Below are 18,881 nucleotides of genomic sequence, written 5' to 3' on the forward strand. Positions count from 1 at the left end.
TCAAGACGACTGGGTGGGCAGATAGCTGCAGGTACGTACCTGCCCCGCCGGCCGCTAGCGGCAAGGCAAAACGGGTAAATCGATATTCCTCTTCCGCCCGCTTCCTGGTTAGTGGGGGCTAGGCTCCATCCACAGGAATGGAAATTAAAAGAGACTTTCACTGGGAGGAGAACTATTGGAGAATTTCACCCAAGCCAAGCCCTCCCCTGCCCAACAGCTTTTCAGGACCAGACATTCTCTCGAATTGTTCAGGCCGACCACCATCTCAAAAGCAGGTTCTATCCCCTTGGCCGTGAGGCTGGGAACAGCCGGTTCCATATTCACCACGGTGCCTTCCATATTGCGCCTCTCCTTTCCCTTCGCTTCCTCCACCCCTCTTTGGTCCACCGCAGCAAGTTCTGCATTTTTAAAGAATCCTGTGCTTGCCTGCACCCTGACCTTTATCTCTACCCGTCAGTACAGTAAGAGAAGGACAATGGCGCCCAAGAAGCCAGTTCAAGAAGAGAAGATCCTCCTGGGCAGGCCCGGTAACAACTTGAAGAGCGGTATAGTACGCATCTGACCTCTGCAAAACTGAAGTATCAATTTCTGACATTGTGGTAGGTTGGTCTTGCGAACGTGGGCAAATCAACTCTCTTCCAGGCCATCACAAAATGCAACCTGGGTAATCCCGCTGTTTGTCACCCTCCCCCTTGCTATCCCGGGCATCGTTGGAGACCGCTAACTGGATGCTTAGAATTTCCCCTACGCCACCATCGACCCAGAGGAGGCTCGAGTCATCGTTCCTGATGATCGGTTTGACTGGCTTTGCCAGAAGTACAACCCCAAGTCCCGTGTTCCTGCCAACCTAACGGTCTATGACATCGCCGGTCTGACCCGGGGAGCCTCAACCGGAGCCGGTCTCGGCAATGCCTTCTTGTCTCACATCCGTGCCGTAGATGCCATCTTCCAGGTGGTCCGGTGCTTTGATGATGCTGAGATCATCCACGTTGAGGGTGACGTTAACCCTACACGGGATCTCGATATCATCAGCGAGGAGCTGCGTCTTAAAGATATCGAGTTCGTCGAGAAGGCCCTCGAGAACCAGAAGAAGAAGACACGGCAGGGAGGGCAGAGCCTTGAACAGAAGAAGGCAAGAGAAGAGGAAGCAACTATCGAAAAGATTCTCGCCTGGCTCAATGACGGAAAAGATATTCGCAAGGGCCAATGGACTCCAAAAGAGGTGTGTTTTTGAGTCGCTTTCTCTCTCGTCACGCCGCCAAGCACACCTTCCACTTTCATGATGACAAAGGGCCATAAGGCCTGATCTAATCCCAGCTCGTCGAATGCCTCAGCAACTAACGCAGAGAGCATACTGAGATCAAAAACCTGTTCTGAACCACGCAATCTCCACATTTCTATTCGCATATCTCTGTTGGTTTCTTGGTAGTAACTGACATGCGTGCACCTAGGTCGAGGTACTCAACCCTCTATTCCTCCTGACAGCCAAGCCAGTGGTATATCTGGTCAACCTGTCCGAAAAAGATTATATCCGGCGAAAGAACAAGCATCTCGGCAAGATCGCTGAGTGGATCAAGGAGCATGCGGCGGGAGACCCCATCCTCCCTATCTCTGTCTGTTTCGAGGAGCGTTTAACCCGCTTCGAAACGGAAGAGGAAGCTCAGGAGGAGTGTAAAAAACTTGGCGTTGAATCGGCTCTCCCCAAGATCGTCATCAATATGCGGAAGGTCATGAACCTCGGAAGTTTCTTTACTGTTGGCGCCGACGAGGTCCGACAATGGACTATCCGTAACGGAACAAAGGCACCGCAGGCGGCTGGAGTTATCCATACCGACTTCGAAAAGACTTTCATCCAGGCTATTGTCTACAACTTCACGGTCATCAAAGAGCTTGGCGACGAAGCCGAGGTGAAGGCCAAAGGAAAGATGATGACAAAGGGCAAGGACTACGTCGTGGAGGACGGGGATATACTACTCATCAAAGCAGGGGCCGCAAAGGCTTAACTTTGAAGAGATAGCTGTTAAATTACTTTGGACTGCCCTCATGATGGGTAGATTGCGTAGCTTCATAGGTAGCTACCTAAGCTAGGCGAATGATGACGACACAAAAAGCTGAACCCACGAAGCTCCCTTGGGCGTTGGAACGGCTTGTACCGTGATTGACTAATGGTGGAGATATTTGATTGAACTTGAAGAATGCCTTTTTGGGCGAGCCATCCTATCGGCCATGGAATAGGCTGGTCAAGACGACAGTTATCGCTCGTCCTGATGATTCAGATTGTGAGCTGCATGCCCACTATCTACCTAGGTTTCCATGGTAGGTGCAGTGTGCGCCGGATAAAGTTATCCCCGCAATTTGGGTTCCATGGAAGGGCCAAGACCAGGTAAACTCGCCCTAGCTGCACGTCAGATTCCTAGGTACCTCATCATTGGACGCCTACTTCGTGAAGGAAACACTGACAACAGCATGAGAGGTAGCCTCTTCTGACCAACTCTCCACTTCCTGGATGTCTCAGCTTTGCTTTCGCGACGGTTATTCGCTGTGTCGCCTGTCTCTATTCAGAGCTTCAGCACCCCTCTGTCAGTTCCACACCTAGTCCCAGGACGACGCCTCTTGTAGCCTTGAATGCCGGCTCAATGCTGGTGCTGAGGACCACCACCACATCGCATTCCGAGGAGCTGCAAAGCGCAAGTCGAATGAATGCAACCTCTAAACCCATTCCTGAGCGCCTTCTCCAAGAGCCCCCTCGCCGCTCAGTGCAGCCCCGCTCGACTCCATATCCTCCTTGTTCCCCCCACCTCTGTCCTGCTCAGCTCCCGCGACTCAGAGAGCGGCGCCCTCTTGACCGACACTGTTGCCTCAGACGAGTTCATAGGCAGCCATGTTTTGCGCATTGGAAACGGCAAGGGTTCGGCCGCGGGAGGAAAGGATGTCGCCCAGAACCTGCGCGAAATGAGAGGGAAGGCGAAGGTATACAATACCATCAATGGTCGGAGCATCATCATCAAGGACAATCTTGTCTATAGCAATAAGGGTACGTCAGACAGTTTTCCTCCATTTCTTTCCTATGATCACACTGCTGATTTGAACCCCCTGTAGGCTTCAAGAACTTGGCCCACGCAAACATACTGAACGACACCATTTGGTATCCCGACACCCTTGAACCGAGACCATTCTTGATCTACTACATATCCCAGCCTTTGGTTGGCTCATGGGACGAGATCAAAATCCGGCCCGCCATCTTCCCGCCGGTCGTTGAAGGGGGCCATGCGCCTACAATGAATAGGGGGGACCCAGGCGCCGACCCGACACCGTCCGTCATTGTTCCTCGAAAGAAGGACATCAAGAGCTTTCATGACCTCCTCAACCACTTCCCCGTCATTGCTCGGCAGATGCAGTCGGGTCTCGAGAAACTGTTCCGCGAGTTCACAACTATTTTCGAACGGCCGTTACCACCTCCTCCATCCGCCAATCATATTCCTGACCCGGAGCCGGATGGTCCAATTCTGGCAGCGATGAAGAGGGTTAGATCGGACAGTGCTTCGATTCGAAGAAACGGCGCTAGCAGTAGGAGATCGGATCGCGCAATAGAGAACTTCTATGCCGAAGACGAGGAAGACGTGATGAGAGCGTCCCTTGAGACCGCCGTTACCACTGCCATCGATCTGTTCCAGTCCGTTGACAAGCAACAGCTGTCTCTACTTGGCGCGACCACCGACTTGACTGGCCCGGTTGTGGAGAGACTGATCGAGCGCTACGTCACCGAGAGCGTCCATCACCTCTTATTTCCGCGACTCAGCGCTCTGAAACGTCCTGATGACCTCGAACTGGAGGCCAAGATTCGGCAGATGGACTTCATTGATATTTCGCAGCTCGGAATTGCCATGGATGGTGGTTGGAGTGGCAAGCGTGACCTGATCGCCAGTCTGGGGCGGGCCATGGATGAATTCCGGAAGATGAGCAATGCGATGAGTCCCCAGGAGACGCTGGAAACCCTTCTGCGCACGACCAAAGCGGTGACTCAGCTTTCGGAGAGCTCACGGCAAGGGGCTGTCTACTCAGATGGTTCTGAAAAGCCGGTGCTCACGATCAATGCCGACACCCTAGTGTCTCTGCTCTTATATGTCGTCATCAAAGCTCAGGTCAAGAACCTCCAGGCTCGTCTCATATATATCCGCCACTTCATATTCATTGACGACGTGGATAATGGTGAGATGGGTTACGCTTTGAGCACGTTCGAAGCCGTGCTCTCGTACCTAGACGCCGATTCCGGCAGCCTCCGGAGAGCGAGCCGACGAAACAAAGCTCTCTGGGATGCCGCAGCGAAGGGCGACCTTCCGGGACTGATGAGGATAATGGAGCCCACCTCAGGTGCAACGGGCGATGAAAACGAGCTGTTTGAGTCGCCGCCGTCATCCAGCCGCTGGGAGAGTTCTAGCAGCTGGACCCTCCCAAACGGTACTAGTTCCAGGCGGTCTTCCTCTCCCCTTACCGTCTCCGAGAGGTTCTCGCTTGGGTCGGGCCTAAGCCATGTCTTCCCATTCCAAAGCCGGGGAGAAGAAGAAGAGTACGGAGAGTATGAGCTGCCTCTGGCGCCGCCAAAGCGAATAAAAAGAGTCGCGATGGACACCCGAAGCATGTCCAGCGGGTCCGAGATTTCGTACCGTTCCAGAGCAACGAGCACCGGGACGATTGGAAGCGGCATTGAGGGCGACACTTCGATCGAACGCCTGGCACAGACCCAAGATGCCTCAGGGGAGTCTGTATTGATGATGGCAGTTCAGAATGATAGGCAAGAAGTCCTCAAGTATCTCCTGTCTCTGGAACAATACTACTCGCCCGAAATCGTGGCCGAGGACAGAAACAACGAGGGGACGACACTGTTAAGCGCTGCTGTACAACTTGGGCATGCCGACATCATTCGCATCCTGCTAGGATACCTCCTCGAATTCTCATCACACGATAGTGTCCGTCGCTACCTCGCCATTCAAGATACCCGCGACAGGAGCGCGGCGCACTACCTTTTCCATGCTCCATTTCTCATCCGGGAAATTGGCAGGATGCTGCCATGGCGGCAAAAGGACAAGAACGGCCAGACCCCGTTGTTCGCCTTATGTCGGTCGTACGATCACGCCATGTATCACAAAATGGTGGAGGAAGCCCTCAACGTGGCGACCGAGACGCAGGGGGATGGTCAGCCTCTGCATCTAGATGACCACGTGGATGCCAAGGGCAACACACTCCTACACATTGTGAACGATGCTAAGCTGGCAGTATACATCTTGCATCGGTGCGATGTCGACGTCAATGCGACGAACGAGAAGCACTTCACGGCACTGATGGTCGCAAGCAAGTATGGTCGATTCGACATGGTCCGGGCGCTCTTCAGCGATCCTCGCGTCGACGCCGCTGCCAAGGAACTACGAGGGCTCACCGCGGTGGAGCTGGCCAAAGATGACGATGTTCGGAATAAGATCGACGACCTTGCCCTCTTCTCCATGCCTGTCGGTCCGGAGTCGCGAACCACACGCGTCGTCCGTTCTTACTTTGTCGAGGATGCCTCAATCCGATTTGTCCTCAAATCCGGGGCCCCCGTCGACCAGCACAGTTATGCAGTCACAACCTGTCGGCGCTCTCTGACCGACTTCGAGCGTCTTGCGAAGCTCCTTGCGTTGGAGAACCCGGCATCGTGGATTCCGTCGCTGGCCAACCTTCGGTCGCCGACGCAGATACCTTCGAAGCCGAGTCGAGCCGTGCTAAAGGATCTACAGCTCCGCGTGGATTGGTTTCTCAGGATCCTTCTCTCCCACCCCACGTTTGCTACTCATGAGATGCTGTGGGAATTTTTCCTAGTTCCCGATCTCCAACCGGATATGATGGAGCAACGGAGCCAGTTGAAGGCAGAGACGCGGGCCGAAAAAGTACGCGACGAGCTGGAGCCGCTCGAAGATGTTCAAGAAGTCGAGCAGTTTGTCGAGTATGCAATGGAGATGGTCCATGGCCTCCAGTACAGTACACGGCGCGTTGGGAGGGGTGCCAGCGTCGTCGGCAATGCTTCTTCTGGTATGTGTGCCCCCTCGTGAACGACTTACAACTCTCACCTACCCCTTCGCACTGGTGACTAATACTCGTGCAGATTTACATGAAGCGTCTCAACTGCTCGCGCGAGCGACTAGCACACTCGACTTCTTACCCCAGTCACACAGCTCAGCTTTCGAGGTTTACGCCCGTGCCCTTTCCTCGTCGCAGTCGTCTCCCATAGCCGCCTTCCATGGCACATTCTTGGCACTTCACTCGATCATCGAATCGATACTCCTAGCGCTCGCCCGCCCCCAGCAACTGATAACGCAGATTCTCGCGGCACGTCGCGATGCCGAACGTAATCACAATTCTCTCGGCCGGTCTACCCGCTGGCCACTTGGCCTACTCGACGACGCGCGGCAACGGCTGAACGAAGAGCGTGAAGAGAGAGCCCGCCGTAGCGAGATGGAGGCTGAGGGCCTGGCAAAGGAGCTGCGATACACCCAGCAAACCGTGGCACAGGAGCTGGCCGGGTGGCGAGACGTGCACGAGAAGGTTGGCCGCAGAGCCATCAGGGATCTGGCGAGGGGGATGGTGATTGCGGAGAAGATGCGGCTGGACGGGATGCACAGAGCGCTCAGAAGGGTGAGAGAGGTGAGCACAGATTCTGCTGCAGGCGAAGGGCAGGAGGCAAGCGACAGTCTGTCAGCGCTGGGCCAAAACAACGCGACGTTGGGCCAGCAGCAAGTCACGTCGGATCGCGTGACAAACGGGGACAGCAGTGCAGGCTCAGGCCCCACGCGGGCTATCGACTGAGGAGATGACGTATACTGCCGTGAAGCGGTCAACAGCCGTACATGGATAGCCGCAAGGGTGGGCTCGGGATCTGCAGGCCGAGTAGTTTGAAGTCGGTGAGGGCGACGTGGGACGCGACGGTGTCACTAGCTCGAGGCATGGCGGCGCAAGTTTCTGGCCTGACCCATCATGCTGTCCGGACGGAGTTCTTACATCATCATCATCAACAACATCATCGTCTTTTGTCGGGCGTTTCCCAGCGATACGATACCCCCTCTTTTAGGCTCGTGGGCAACATCGGGAGGGAGCCATCGCCTGACGAGTCCAAGGGGCGTTACACATATAGATACGGTACATTGAATATACACACATAATTCACACACGGGGTCATTCGTATGCACCCTCCACCCTCTATCGCAGCTGCACAACGGTGGCTGTGCCGCGGGGTGGAGGGGGCCAGGTGAGGCAATAAACAATCCATGAGATCTACGTATGCAACGATTACTTCGGCACTTGGGGAAGGTGTGAGTCTTGCCAACCCCCCGACTTTTCGAGCGGTGTCGACCGCAAGTACCTACCGATCGAGTAGATACACAACCACAACTGTCAAAAGGACCCACCTAGTGTGAGTCATTTGGGGAGGAGATGAAACGAACGATCTCGTGAAACAATCGCCCGATGCAGCTCGCCTATCCTTCTGCGTCTTTGACTCTTTGGAAATGTTGGCGAGACCCGAAGGCCAATCGACGACTGTCATGGGCGTCGGGTATCTTGGCTCTGCCACCGGCGATGCCATTGGCTGGTTCGTCGACGCGCTACACGAAGCTCGACTGGGGTTTACCGCGTGCTCCTCAGCCAATCCCAGGGCCACTTGCATTCCTCGAAAAGCTCGCGCTCCCGTGATCTTCGCGCCCGCGCTTGATTTTCGCCAGGATATCCCATCCCGGGGAATCTCTCTTGTCCTCATATAAGCGCCCAGCAGATTTTCGCACTGAGGCTGTGCAATCCTTCAGTGAAGCCTCGTCAGCCCGGGCGGCCGGCGTTCCCCTAGCAATTTCATTTCAGCAACCGCCCGGCGCTCCAATCGAACCTCTGAACAGAGAGGGGGCTTCACCTGGCGCTGTTCTAAGTGAGGGGCGCCTCAAGCTCGGCTCCTTCATTCTCCGAAGGGAATCTCTGACGCTGGGAGCCTCAGGCCCGAAGGAGGACCGCAATCTCGCCTCTACGAACCTGTAGCCGCCCGCGGACTTGTTTGAGGACTCCAGCCCGTGGAAAGGGCGGATCTCGACCGACCGACTGGCTTCACGCCGTACGACTACTAGCTATGAGGCGAAGCGGCGCGAGTAGCATTTGCAAATTTCAGTAGCCGCTCGCTCTATGATGCTGTCCACCTCGCCAATGCTAGAATGAGGTCACCTCTCCGACATCTGGCGGTCCAAAAATAGCACGTGGACCACGAGAAGATGGAGATGAACCGGGGTGAGTAGGGTGGGCAGGTGGTCTGGTTGAAGCAGACAGGAAAGACAGCAGGCGTCAATTTGGGCAGGTTTGATGGAAATGAGGCCGAGGGGGAGATAGCACCCGAAATTTCGCTTGCAGAATCGAAGTCGCTGCCCAACATGCGGTAGGTAGGTATGCGACGTGTATGGAATCGTGCCGCATGATGGACAGGTACCTGTTCTGTTTCTTCACGAATACCGAGTCTGGAAAATCCAGGGGACCCTGGAAGAGTGAAGGTCCTCTCCAGATCGATGGGCTTCTTCACAGGACCGTTGATGCCCCAAGCTCGTTGACGCATGGTCCCGCCATTCGTGTCCATCCGCGAGTCGCCAAAAAAGCCGCGCCAACGCCTCACTTTCTTGCTCGCGCTGCGCGTCGCACCAGAAGTCGTGGGTGAGTGTGTGTGGTACGTCCCCCACACGGCGTTTGGCGCTAGCTTTGGTGGGTGCCCCACTGCCCGCAATGGATGAGCTCTTTGGAGCTCCAAAAGCCACCCAAGTGCCATGTGTCTAAATATGACTCATAGCCGCCCGCAGGGCTAGCTGCATCCAATCTGCAGTCTCGAGCCGGGGGCTTCTCCCGGTCCTCCATCAGCCACTTACTGTCCACGATGCTGCATCGACTGATTGCTTCTCAGGACTCTAGGGTCCTCTTCGGTCGAGCTAGTCGAGCTCGTCATGTGTGTTGAAGGTACATGCGATACATCATTCTGGGACTTCTGTTGATGAATATCTCGCGGTACACCGTGACGGGGCACACTCAATGCGCACTGTCGCTTTCCTGGCGGGCGCCTACGGAGCGCAATGTTCCGGCAGGCCAGCGCCCACTGTCTGGCTTACCGCCGGGAGTACGTACCGAAGGTATATCGGCCGGCCACATCATGGCCCAGCAGCAAACTGTGTTCGACGATAGGCCTGCTCTGCTGGCCGCTTCCCCGACATTCTTGATGTCGAGTGACATTGAGGGTTCGAAGCCACCTTTCCTCCATGCGTTTCAGGTTTATTTTCATCCATCTGCGATCGAGAACGAGATTCGGTCCAGCCCTAGTGGAGCAAGTGGGAAGCCGCTGGCTCCACGCTCCACACTCGCTGCCCCACGCTTCGCGGTCCACGCTTGCTCGCATCCTACTGATGGCGGCGCGACGCATCGCATCACCAGACGTCGCGCCCTCCATTGCTATGGCTGGGGTTGGCTGATCTGGCCATGGCTGGCCTGCATCGTCCGGCCCTCTCGTCCAACGACAAAAGGATAAGAATAGCTGGCATCCCATCCCCATCTGCCCCCCCATCTCTCTTTTGCTTCCATATCTCAGACATCTCTCTTCTTTTCCTATCCACCAGACTTCTCAGGAGAGGTCGGGTCGTCATCATACGACCGTAGTCGTCAATTACGGCCTCTGTGCCCCCTTCGCTTTCCTACGTCTCCCACACCAACAGAGCTGGCCTCCACCCCCCAAAAGTTCACCAACACCATAATCTATAATATCTCCTGTGTGCCCAAGCAAGGCACAGCACTCACCATGTCCACGTGAGTAGCTCTCGTGCCCGACTCGAGTACCATCTTCTGGCTGACACACTCCCTCATCCAGTCTGGCAGCGGATGTCACCTTTGACTTTACCTTCCCACCACCATGCGGCCCTGTTACCCCTCCGAGCTTCTCTTTTGATCCCTCTCTCCTTGAAATCCCCTACCATCCTGGTCATGCTCGCTCCAGCTCGCATGGATCCGTCTACTCCTTCGAGTCGTCGCCCTCCGACTCGATCACCACCACCAGCACTCGGAGGACCACACCCATGCGGTCTCCCATCCGGACTCACGGCCCACTGCTTCTTCCAAAGATCCGGTCCCAGGATCAGGCGATCGGCCCGTCAGCTTCGGGTGCTTCGCCCCCTAAGCGCATGAGGACGTCGCCCGCTCCGTCTGCACGGAGGAATAGTCGAAATGTCGCCTCGGGTCATACGCGCAGCTACACAAACCCGGAGACCATCTCCTTCTCAGCACCGCTGTCCTTCTCCGAAGAGCGCTCGGGCACTCCCAGCCTCCTCTGCTCCCCGGTCAGCTTTGCGCCGGCGCTAGATGCGTCAGCTTGCCACTCTCGTCGCGCATCGACATGCAGCCTGGATAATGCCACCATTGAAAAATACGGCTTCCCCACCTACCGGAACGTGCCCGCATACGTCTCCGGCCCCGGTGGCAACTGCACGGCCGCCCCTCAACCCCAGCAACAGCTTTCCCAGGCCGAGCCCTTCCTCTACCAACCCTACGCGCCGCGTGCTCCATCTCCGTTGGCTCACGCCTCGATGTCGCCAGAGCCCACTCCAACGACGACCCTCATGACTTACCTGACGTCGCCCAACCCGGCCCCGTCTCTGGTCCGCACCATCTCCTTCCCGCTGCGCGATCCCCACACGAGACATTTCTGGTGGGATGTTCGGCAAATCCGGCCGTGGAGCTCCTTCAACGCCTCCACCATCCTCTCCCTCCCCCGCGCGGCCTCGCTGCCCTGCCCCGTCCCGGCGCCCCTCCTCCCAACGCCGGCGACGGCACAGCGGCACCCCGAGACCGAGGCGGCGCTGCACTCCATGTACGCCTCGTACTACCTGCCCAAGCTCAACTCGGCGCTGGCGCTCTCGTCCACGCGGCCGCTGCAGCTGTCGGTCCCGAGCAAGGCGGCCAGCCCGGCCAGCAGCGGCATGGCGAGCGACTGTATGTTCGTGGCCAACGTGGCGGGCGAGTCGGCGTCGGCGGCGGCCATCTTCGGCGGAAAGCCGACGGCGCATGTGGTGGGGCTTGTCAAGAGCTTCGACCGGTTCAACACGGGCATGCGCGTCGAGGGCAACGTCAAGCGCGTCGAGTACCTGCGCGGGCTGTCGCACCTGCACCACGCCATGCGCGAGCACGGCTGCCGCTACGGCTTCATCCTGACCGAGATCGAGCTGGTCGTCGTCCGCAACGGCGGCGAGTCGGTCCCGCACTTTGGCTACCTCGAGGTCAGCAGCGTGCAGCTGGCCAAGGCGGCCAGCCCTGCCGACGACGACGAGATCCTTGGCAGCGAGGTGCCGGACCTCACGGCCTGCCTCGCTCTCTGGGGCCTGTGCATGCTCGCGGGCGACGACGAGCCGTCGCCGGGTCAGGCGCACTGGCGCGCCGAGATCGGGGCCCCGGCCGAGGGGACGCGGCGCAAGGCGATCGCGCGCGACGGCTGGATGCCGCAGCCGCAGCTGGCGGAGAAGCGCGAGGCCAAGCGAGCGAGGGGCTGGGTTTTCCCCGAGGACCCCGTCGGCCGGAAGGAGCTGGGCAAGAGAGGCGTGCGCTATGGGGCGTGCTGAGTGAGAAATCGGATCGCTCTGACCATGCATGCTCGCTTCTGACCTTTAATCCCGGATGGGGAGTGGGACGGACGGGGCGTGAGTTTGGACAACACTGGCTGGATCCAGGGTCTGTTGTGAACTCTTGCGTCACGGTATTTTTTTTTGGGGGGGGTCGCATTGGGGACAGGATGGAGCATAACATAGGTAAACGGACTGTATGAGCTCATGAGTGGGATACCTAGGGCCAAATATTACCTACCTAAGTACTAGCATTTTTAATACCTCTATTGCTTACTTGTGAACTTCAGCTGTCTGTCTACTCCTGGTCCTGTGAGTGAAAAATGCTCTTCTGCCTGGTAGACTCATTCTCTTCATTATACGTGCCCGTAAAGGGTTCTGTTAATGAAAGAGGTCAAAGTCGGTTGTTCCAGCGCCCGGAATATTGCCCGGGTCGTAGCACCGTAAATTTTACGGAAGTACTCCGCACTCTCTCCTCTTTGGCAGGACCGCGGAGGAATGCACCCGACGTGAATGCCAATCGATTCTCTAACGTGCAGACGGGGCAGGGAATGACAGCGTGTCGAACCTGCTCCAGAAGATACCTAATCTCATGTCAGGGACACACGGCAACGATTCACTGGCCGTCCCTCAAACCACCTACCCAGCCTAACCTAAGGTTGGGCAGCTGATTTTGGTACTTAGGTCGAAGAGACTCCACAACCTGGGAACCGTTCAGACACCAGAAGTTCGTATTGCGTCGTCTCGTGGGGGATTAGCTTAGTTAGGTCAATCACAAGTCTGGCGATCTTCTGTGTCAAGGTGGAAAGCTACCAACTGCTTGGAACTGAAAATGGAGCAACAACCTGCAATTGGCCGCTCCGATTGGTGGACTGCATCGAGTCCAAAGCCAAGGATTTGGACGGGAACCCCCTAGCGCCTTTCCAAGGTTGCTTATTTGGGATGACGAGGGGCGACACTGACGTTGACTCCTCCCTGGTGAAGCGAGCCTACGAATGTTTCCACTAAAAAGATAAGAGGAAAACCGATGGATTGATATTGATTAGGAAGGGAGAGAGGGAGAATGAGCATATACGTAGTAGCAGGAACGCCGGGAAATTAGATATCTCCCTGGTATGTATGAAGTTGAGGTGGTCATAGCTCGTCGACTGGGATCTTCCTGTCAGTCCCACAGAGATCACGGGGAGGCGGCTTGTCCATCTTGGAATCGCGGGGTTTGTGTTTGCAGGGAAGGCATCCTTGCACTCTGACCTCGAGTTTTCACTTGCCATGGACTCAGCAACTTGAGCAAGAGCTCCTGGAGACCATCCTACGTAGCGCAGTTGTTTCGTACCTCCCTTTGTCATCCCGTTTCGGTGCTACTTGCCCATCCTAGCCAATGGTTGAGCGCCGCTTAGCGTCAGAAGATACAATGCCGAGGCCCCTGGACCTGGCACTAGCCACAGCTTTTTGCTCTTTTAGGCCAGTCTACGAGGAAGCTAAGCTCGTCGTTGTTGCCGGGTGGAAAACAAGAGAAGGCAATCAAACATATTTTCCGGACCTTCCTTCCCTCGCACGCACCCAACACCAACCTCCTCCTTCCTCATCACCAATCACCCGACCAAAATAACCTCTTGCGCGCGAGATTACCTCGCCCACTTGTTCGCTTTTCCACCCCTCATCTTCCGCTCTCAATCGCTACACCAATCACTTCCCAATTGACCACTGCATCTGCTAACGATCATCGCGTATCCGGACCGCCGCACCGATAATCTCGTTTCATCATGTTGCTCCCGCAAAAGCTCGCTCTCGCTCTCTCTTCGCTCTCTGCGCTCACCCTTGTAGCCGCCCAGAAGTCCAACTTCACCATCAACCCTGATGCAGTGCCTATTGGCACGAGATGTATGCTTCCGACCCCGCCAAGACATGCCACTTCCCGACGCTAACCCTGTCACAGCTTCTTGGTGTCTGGCTGAGATCAATACTTGCGGGACTCTCTGCGCTGGCAATCCTGCGTCCAACGACTGCGATACTGTACCCGCGCCTCGCCCCCTTCCCCCTTCTAGCATAGCAGGATGACTGACCGCGCCTCCACAGACCGACTTGACTTTCCACTGCACCTGCCAGAACAACTCGTCTCCTGGTTTGCAATACTACACCGGGACTATGCCCACCGTATGCGTCCCTCCTCCCCCCGCCTCTCCCTCTCGCGCGGCTTGGCTTGTCTTGCTGTGCTCCATGCTAACACAGTCGGGTACAGTTCGTCTGCCAGCAAGCCTTCCAGGACTGCATCGCTCAGAACGTCGGTGACAAGTCAGGCCAGGATAAATGTACCAGCGACATCCAGAAGCAATGCGGCACCCTCGATCCCAATAAGGCTGAGACTGGAAACTCGGCTCCTTCCTCCAGTTCCTCCAGTTCCTCGCATTCTGCCTCAGCCACCAGTGCAGGCACGGCGACCGAGACCGGGGGTGCATCTGCCCCAAGCTCGACAGCCACCAACGCCGCCCCGAAGATTGCCGCCCTCGTAGGCAACAGTGTCGCCGGTGTTGCCGCCGGTCTGTTCGTGGCTTTCCTATAGGAGTGCCCTCGCGAGGTTCGGCGCTAGGGTGCGGGAGCTTCTGACGCGCCCGCATCAGCTTTGGGGCGATGCTGGTCACTATTCATTTCTTGTACTGAATTACACTGCATTGCTTGACGCTCTTGCTTAAACGCATACATTTCAATCCCCCTGCCGTGACTACTCGACTCGGCAGGTTACTACTTCACTGGAGGACACGAGCTTAATGATCTGATATCAATGGAAATGGGGAGGGGTTCTGAGTGTTGAATGGGTTTTATTGCAGTTCCAGCCGTTACGCCTATTGAGAGGCAGGGAGGAAGAGCGAACAGCTCTCTGGAGGTCGCGAGCCACGTGGACCAGTTGCTTATCAGGTGTGCCACACTTCCGCTCTGGAGGAACCATAGATAACAATCAATTCAAGTTAATTGGCAGCAGATTCTCTTGCTAGTGTGTTCGACAGAACGTGTTCGAACGTCAAGAGTATCTATCCCTAAGGAATCTCAGCACCTGTCACCATGCGGCAGGGGCGTGTGACTCCCAACAGATCGAGTTGTCGTTTCTTTGTGAAATGGACAAGGAGAAACAATGAACTAGGTTGCGACCATGGCCATTGTTCCAGAACAAATCTCTTGTCTTAAAAATAACTCTGTCCCAAACAAAGGCAGAAAACACAAAGGTATCGAATGGGGGGGCAGTTTGGATGGGTATAAATGGGATTCGCCCCAAGCTCTACCAGTTCACATCAAACCGAGCCCCATCCCACATCCCACAATTTTGCGAATAGGACAATCTAACTAGGGTTTTCGTCGCCGAGTTCGAAGATGGCCAGGCTACCGCAGCTCCCTCTGGAGCTGATCATCAAAATCTTGGCCATGTCCCTCGAAGAAGAGCCGGTCTGCGCCTTTAATCTACTCGCCCCCGAATGGAATCTATGTGGGAGACAGCACGGTGAGTTGGAAACCCTCCTACGTTCAACCCGTTTCGACACCTACACTGTGCTTGAAGGCGGCCAAGGACACCTATCGACGACGTTTGACCACTGCAGCAAAGACTGCATCCACCTTCCGCTCATGCACGACCCCAGAGGCCTCCCGCCGCTCGAGCCCTACCTTGACCGCGAACTGGTCAAGGAATGGTCCGGGACGAACACAATGGTGCTCGGGCAGACACCCTGGTACATCGGCCCACTTTCTGACTCGGAGCTTGCACGGAAGGTAGGTAATTACCCCTTACTTCGCCATCCGCTGGCCCTTGACTTGATCCCATTCCACGACCCAGTGAGCACCAGTACACTCAAGGCGATGGTCCCGCCTGTCCCGGGGACGACGGGGGCCCCAATAACGTTCATCTACGAGCGCATCCAGCACCTCGTCCTCAACACGGTCCCGTCGCTGTGGGACCTCAAGAACACCGACTTCGGCACCATGCCCGACTACCCGCAGGACATTGCCCCGGGGGTGCTCGAGGCCATCGACGCCCAGCTCGCGGTTGAGCGGTCCTTCCACCTCATCGCGGACTGGGCCGCGATGACGCGGCTGGAATCCGTCTTCCTCGACGTCAGGCCATTCAGCCGCAGTAAGCTTGGCGAGGCGGACATTGCGGCTGCCGCGTGTGGGCTCGCGGGGAGGGGCCTGAAGCTCCTCGTCGTGGCTGGGCTGCGGTCTTTCGAGTACTACACCGGTCCCGAACCCATGGAGATGGGCCCGGATTCCGACGCTGAGGATGATGGCAAGGACGGTGGTCGGGCGTACAACCCCGGCGGGTGGGACTGGATCCGCCTGTTCCGGGACGCGGTTCGGCCCGGCGGGAAGCTGATCTTGGTCGACAAGCAGCTCGACGCCATCAGGCCGCTGCCATTCTGCCGTTCTGACCAGCTAATCACATGCAAGTAAGTGAGAGGAGGATGGTAAGTGTGATATATGCGGTAAGTATTTGGGAAAAGGGATGTATATATACGGAGTAAAAAAGTAGGGTTTTGAGGTAAGATCGAAGTATTAGAAGAGAGGTAGGAGGAATGAATTCTGATATATCAAGACACATCTCAACAAAGGCTTGATCTCCCTCGCGTGTACATCTGTGAGTGTGAACCCAGGAATGGAGCGGAGGAGCGGGAATGGAGCCCTGAATAGGGGTCCAAAATATCTCTTGGCGTCCGCGATCGCCCCGGCCCGCGAATGGATTCGCCGCAACCATATAGTATCCACATCATTGTGCATGAACATGGAGCCTAAACAAACCGGACCGGGAAACTGTGCAGACAACGGCCCCACGTGGGGCCATGCCTCAAACTCAGATGATGCTGCGGGGCTGGGTACGTAGGTACTTGCACTCTCCTCAGCTTCAACCCGGCTTCTGTTACAAAAATGATTGGCTACGGCGCAGGCAAATAGGTTGATGACAAAACTGTGGAAACCACCCAGCAGATGCCAGATGCCAGAGTTGAAAGTCATGTGCAACTGAGTTTTTGATGAGTCTCAGGCAGCTTTTAACCCCCGCCCAGGTACACCTAAGCACATAGTCAGAAAGTAACCAGGTTCCTAGACGGGTTCCATGCTGGCCACTTGAGTCGGGCTGGAAACCCCAGAGCCTTAGGTATCTCGGTAGGTACCTACACTGTAGGTACCTTACCACCCATCATAAGTGTACCTGACATTACTTTTCCTCTTCCAAGGTTACTGCCCTCCGAACTCAAAACTGCACCTATTTCTCGGCCCCCAGCCTCACGTCCCCTCCCCAACATTATCGAGTTTAAACCTTTCACTTTCTCTTCCCTTGTGTCTGTGTCGCCCTCGAAATCAGATCATGGATCGTGACCACGGAGAGCGATTTGTTTGCCGAGGAGGACCATGAGAAATGGCGAACCGAGATTCGAAGCGGGGCAGCAGGCCCCCCGACGACGAGCGCCGCCCGGCGTCCCCAACGGGGCCAATGTCCCACTTTGCCAAAATCAAATCCACTTTCGGCTCCCGGTCGGCCCACCGACACAACCACCCCGCCGATCGGGATCGGGATCGGGATCGGGATCGGGATCGGGATCGGGAAGGGGACGGGGATAAGGCGAGGGCTAAGGAAAAGGAGAGGGACAAGGAGAAATACAAGGACAGAGACAAGCACAAGAGCAAGAACAAAGGCAAGGACAACAAGGATAGAGTCCGTTCCCACCGTTCTGATCGAGACCACCGCCCGAAAAAGCCACACGTCAACGTCGAAGTTGAGCTTCGGCATCTCGACCACCGGGACAAGCCCTGCACCCTCGCCGTCAGGCTCGGCGCCCGGGCAAGCAAGATCAAGCATTTCATCCAAAACCGCAACGATGGCCGCCTTCGACCGGGGGCGGCGGTTCGCCTCTACTCCGACGGCAAGGAGCTCCATCGCCGGGATGTCATCGACCGGCCCTCCGTCGTCTGGTACCGCTCCGGGACGGCCTGCGACGACGACTCCTGGAAGGTCACCCACTGGCAGGACGGCGCGAACGGGAGGTGGAAGGGAACGTTCGCCAGCGACCTCGTGCGCGCAATAGAGGCCGGGGACACCGTCGCCCAGCTCCGGCGCAAGGTCGCGGACCATGTCGGCGTCGAGGACCACAACAGGATCATCATCATCGCGCGAGACGGGATGCGGCCGGGCCTGCTCCAAGGCGACGCCTGGGAGGTCCGCCAGGTCCGCAGCTGGCTCTGCCGCTGGCTGTCCATCGATGTCGGGCGCAGGAACGGCTACGTTATCCTCGAGGGCCTGAGGAGGCAGTACATATACCACCCCGAGCCGTCGTACCTGCAGAAGGGCATCGATCTCAAGAGGCTGAAGCAGTGGATGCAGCAGCGCCTGTTCGCCTGCGTCGGCCGCCTTGGTCAGCGAAGCGATCTCAACCTCAGGTGGACGGACATCGCCCTCGTCCGCAACGGCAGCCGGCTGAGCAGCCTCTCGCCCGTGGCCTGGGGCGCCACGTACAGCTTCGAGCTCGCCGACGACGTGGCCGAGGCCCTTGCGGCCGACGAGTCGTGGCTGCTGCCTGCGACGGAGACCTGCGCCGTGTGCAGCGACGACAAGAGGCTCACCGAGCTGCCCGTGCGGATGACGGCGGCCTGCGAGCACAAGCCCGCCACCTGCAAGGACTGCGTGCTCCAGTGGATCCACTCCAGCCTGGAGACCTCCTCCTGGGACAGGCTGAGGTGCCCCGAGTGTCCTCAGCTCATGAAGTTCGCCGACGTCCGGCGCTACGCCTCGGCGGCCGACTTTAGCCGCTACGACGCCCTCGCAACGCGGGCTGCGCTGAGGGACATCCCCAACTTCCGATGGTGCCTGTCCACCAACTGCGAGTCGGGCCAGATCCACGACCCGAGCTGCGCCAAGTTCAAGTGCGCGGCCTGCAAGTCGAAGCACTGCGTCACGCACGACGTCCCCTGGCACTCGGGCGAGACGTGCGGCGAGTACGACGGGCGGAACCGGCGGCGGGCGGCGGAGGACCGGGCGTCGGAGGAGACGATCCGGACCACGTCGAGGAAGTGCCCCGAGTGCGCAAAGGACGTGCACAAGTGGGAGGGCTGCAACCACATCACGTGCGTGTGCGGCCACGAGTGGTGCTACGTCTGCCTCGCCACCTTCCAGAAGACCCGGCACGGCTTCCTCTTCTGCCACCACGCCCGCGACTGCACCGACCGGGACCCCTTCGCCCACATCGTCGACCCGGCCCACCA

General features: G+C 57.2%; 8 protein-coding genes across 8 annotated transcripts; 7 read left to right on the top strand and 1 right to left on the bottom strand.

Moving 5' to 3' along the window:
• The first annotated feature begins 144 nt into the window (after nucleotides 1-144).
• On the top strand, nucleotides 145-2,121 carry QBC33DRAFT_530605 (putative gtp-binding protein). The gene is made up of 4 exons (XM_060427245.1): nucleotides 145-550; nucleotides 604-675; nucleotides 737-1,222; nucleotides 1,452-2,121. Exons 1-4 carry the CDS (start codon nucleotides 476-478, stop codon nucleotides 2,001-2,003), a joined length of 1,185 nt encoding a protein of 394 aa, XP_060285610.1. The 5' UTR covers nucleotides 145-475; the 3' UTR covers nucleotides 2,004-2,121.
• Nucleotides 2,122-2,410: 289 nt separating this feature from the next.
• QBC33DRAFT_530608 (uncharacterized protein) lies at nucleotides 2,411-7,195 on the top strand. Its single transcript, XM_060427246.1, has 3 exons — nucleotides 2,411-3,034; nucleotides 3,100-6,063; nucleotides 6,137-7,195. Exons 1-3 carry the CDS (start codon nucleotides 2,701-2,703, stop codon nucleotides 6,835-6,837), a joined length of 3,999 nt encoding a protein of 1,332 aa, XP_060285611.1. The 5' UTR covers nucleotides 2,411-2,700; the 3' UTR covers nucleotides 6,838-7,195.
• Nucleotides 7,196-7,987: 792 nt separating this feature from the next.
• Nucleotides 7,988-8,916, bottom strand: QBC33DRAFT_318213 (uncharacterized protein). Its single transcript, XM_060423562.1, has one exon. The coding sequence runs from the start codon at nucleotides 8,819-8,821 to the stop codon at nucleotides 8,192-8,194; it is 630 nt and encodes a 209-aa protein (XP_060285612.1). The 5' UTR covers nucleotides 8,822-8,916; the 3' UTR covers nucleotides 7,988-8,191.
• On the top strand, nucleotides 8,916-9,838 carry QBC33DRAFT_318276 (uncharacterized protein). Its single transcript, XM_060423564.1, has one exon. It carries the CDS (start codon nucleotides 9,011-9,013, stop codon nucleotides 9,566-9,568), a length of 558 nt encoding a protein of 185 aa, XP_060285613.1. The 5' UTR covers nucleotides 8,916-9,010; the 3' UTR covers nucleotides 9,569-9,838.
• On the top strand, nucleotides 9,703-11,807 carry QBC33DRAFT_318215 (uncharacterized protein). The gene is made up of 2 exons (XM_060423563.1): nucleotides 9,703-9,843; nucleotides 9,905-11,807. The coding sequence occupies exons 1-2, from the start codon at nucleotides 9,836-9,838 to the stop codon at nucleotides 11,643-11,645; spliced, it is 1,749 nt and encodes a 582-aa protein (XP_060285614.1). The 5' UTR covers nucleotides 9,703-9,835; the 3' UTR covers nucleotides 11,646-11,807.
• A 1,601-nt stretch (nucleotides 11,808-13,408) lies between these two features.
• On the top strand, nucleotides 13,409-14,205 carry QBC33DRAFT_512921 (uncharacterized protein; the record flags this gene model as incomplete). Its single annotated transcript, XM_060425941.1, has 4 exons — nucleotides 13,409-13,526; nucleotides 13,582-13,658; nucleotides 13,722-13,799; nucleotides 13,885-14,205. The coding sequence occupies 4 exons, from the start codon at nucleotides 13,409-13,411 to the stop codon at nucleotides 14,203-14,205; spliced, it is 594 nt and encodes a 197-aa protein (XP_060285615.1).
• An 803-nt stretch (nucleotides 14,206-15,008) lies between these two features.
• On the top strand, nucleotides 15,009-16,384 carry QBC33DRAFT_617557 (uncharacterized protein; the record flags this gene model as incomplete). Its single annotated transcript, XM_060432688.1, has 3 exons — nucleotides 15,009-15,135; nucleotides 15,193-15,401; nucleotides 15,486-16,384. The coding sequence occupies 3 exons, from the start codon at nucleotides 15,009-15,011 to the stop codon at nucleotides 16,077-16,079; spliced, it is 930 nt and encodes a 309-aa protein (XP_060285616.1). The 3' UTR covers nucleotides 16,080-16,384.
• Nucleotides 16,385-17,346: 962 nt separating this feature from the next.
• Nucleotides 17,347-18,873, top strand: QBC33DRAFT_423841 (uncharacterized protein; the record flags this gene model as incomplete). The annotated part of the gene is made up of 1 exon (XM_060424134.1): nucleotides 17,347-18,873. A coding segment is annotated over one exon (1,527 nt), but the record flags the coding sequence as incomplete, so codon positions are not given.
• Nucleotides 18,874-18,881: the final 8 nt, after the last annotated feature.

Source organism: Phialemonium atrogriseum (genome assembly GCF_030411735.1).
Source record: "Phialemonium atrogriseum strain 8032-3 unplaced genomic scaffold QBC33scaffold_6, whole genome shotgun sequence".
Classification (NCBI taxonomy): Eukaryota; Fungi; Ascomycota; class Sordariomycetes; order Cephalothecales; family Cephalothecaceae; genus Phialemonium; species Phialemonium atrogriseum.

Excerpts from the sequence above, each read along its gene's own strand:
- QBC33DRAFT_318213 (XM_060423562.1), bottom strand. The coding sequence starts at position 8,821 with ATGGCACTTGGGTGGCTTTTGGAGCTCCAAAGAGCTCATCCATTGCGG.
- QBC33DRAFT_318276 (XM_060423564.1), top strand. The coding sequence starts at position 9,011 with ATGCGATACATCATTCTGGGACTTCTGTTGATGAATATCTCGCGGTAC.
- QBC33DRAFT_530608 (XM_060427246.1), top strand. The coding sequence starts at position 2,701 with ATGCAACCTCTAAACCCATTCCTGAGCGCCTTCTCCAAGAGCCCCCTC. Across the intron at positions 3,035-3,099 it reads TCTTGTCTATAGCAATAAGG|GCTTCAAGAACTTGGCCCAC; the intron begins GTACGTCAGACA and ends AACCCCCTGTAG. Across the intron at positions 6,064-6,136 it reads CGTCGGCAATGCTTCTTCTG|ATTTACATGAAGCGTCTCAA; the intron begins GTATGTGTGCCC and ends ATACTCGTGCAG.
- QBC33DRAFT_530605 (XM_060427245.1), top strand. The coding sequence starts at position 476 with ATGGCGCCCAAGAAGCCAGTTCAAGAAGAGAAGATCCTCCTGGGCAGG. Across the intron at positions 676-736 it reads GCAACCTGGGTAATCCCGCT|AATTTCCCCTACGCCACCAT; the intron begins GTTTGTCACCCT and ends CTGGATGCTTAG. Across the intron at positions 1,223-1,451 it reads GCCAATGGACTCCAAAAGAG|GTCGAGGTACTCAACCCTCT; the intron begins GTGTGTTTTTGA and ends GCGTGCACCTAG.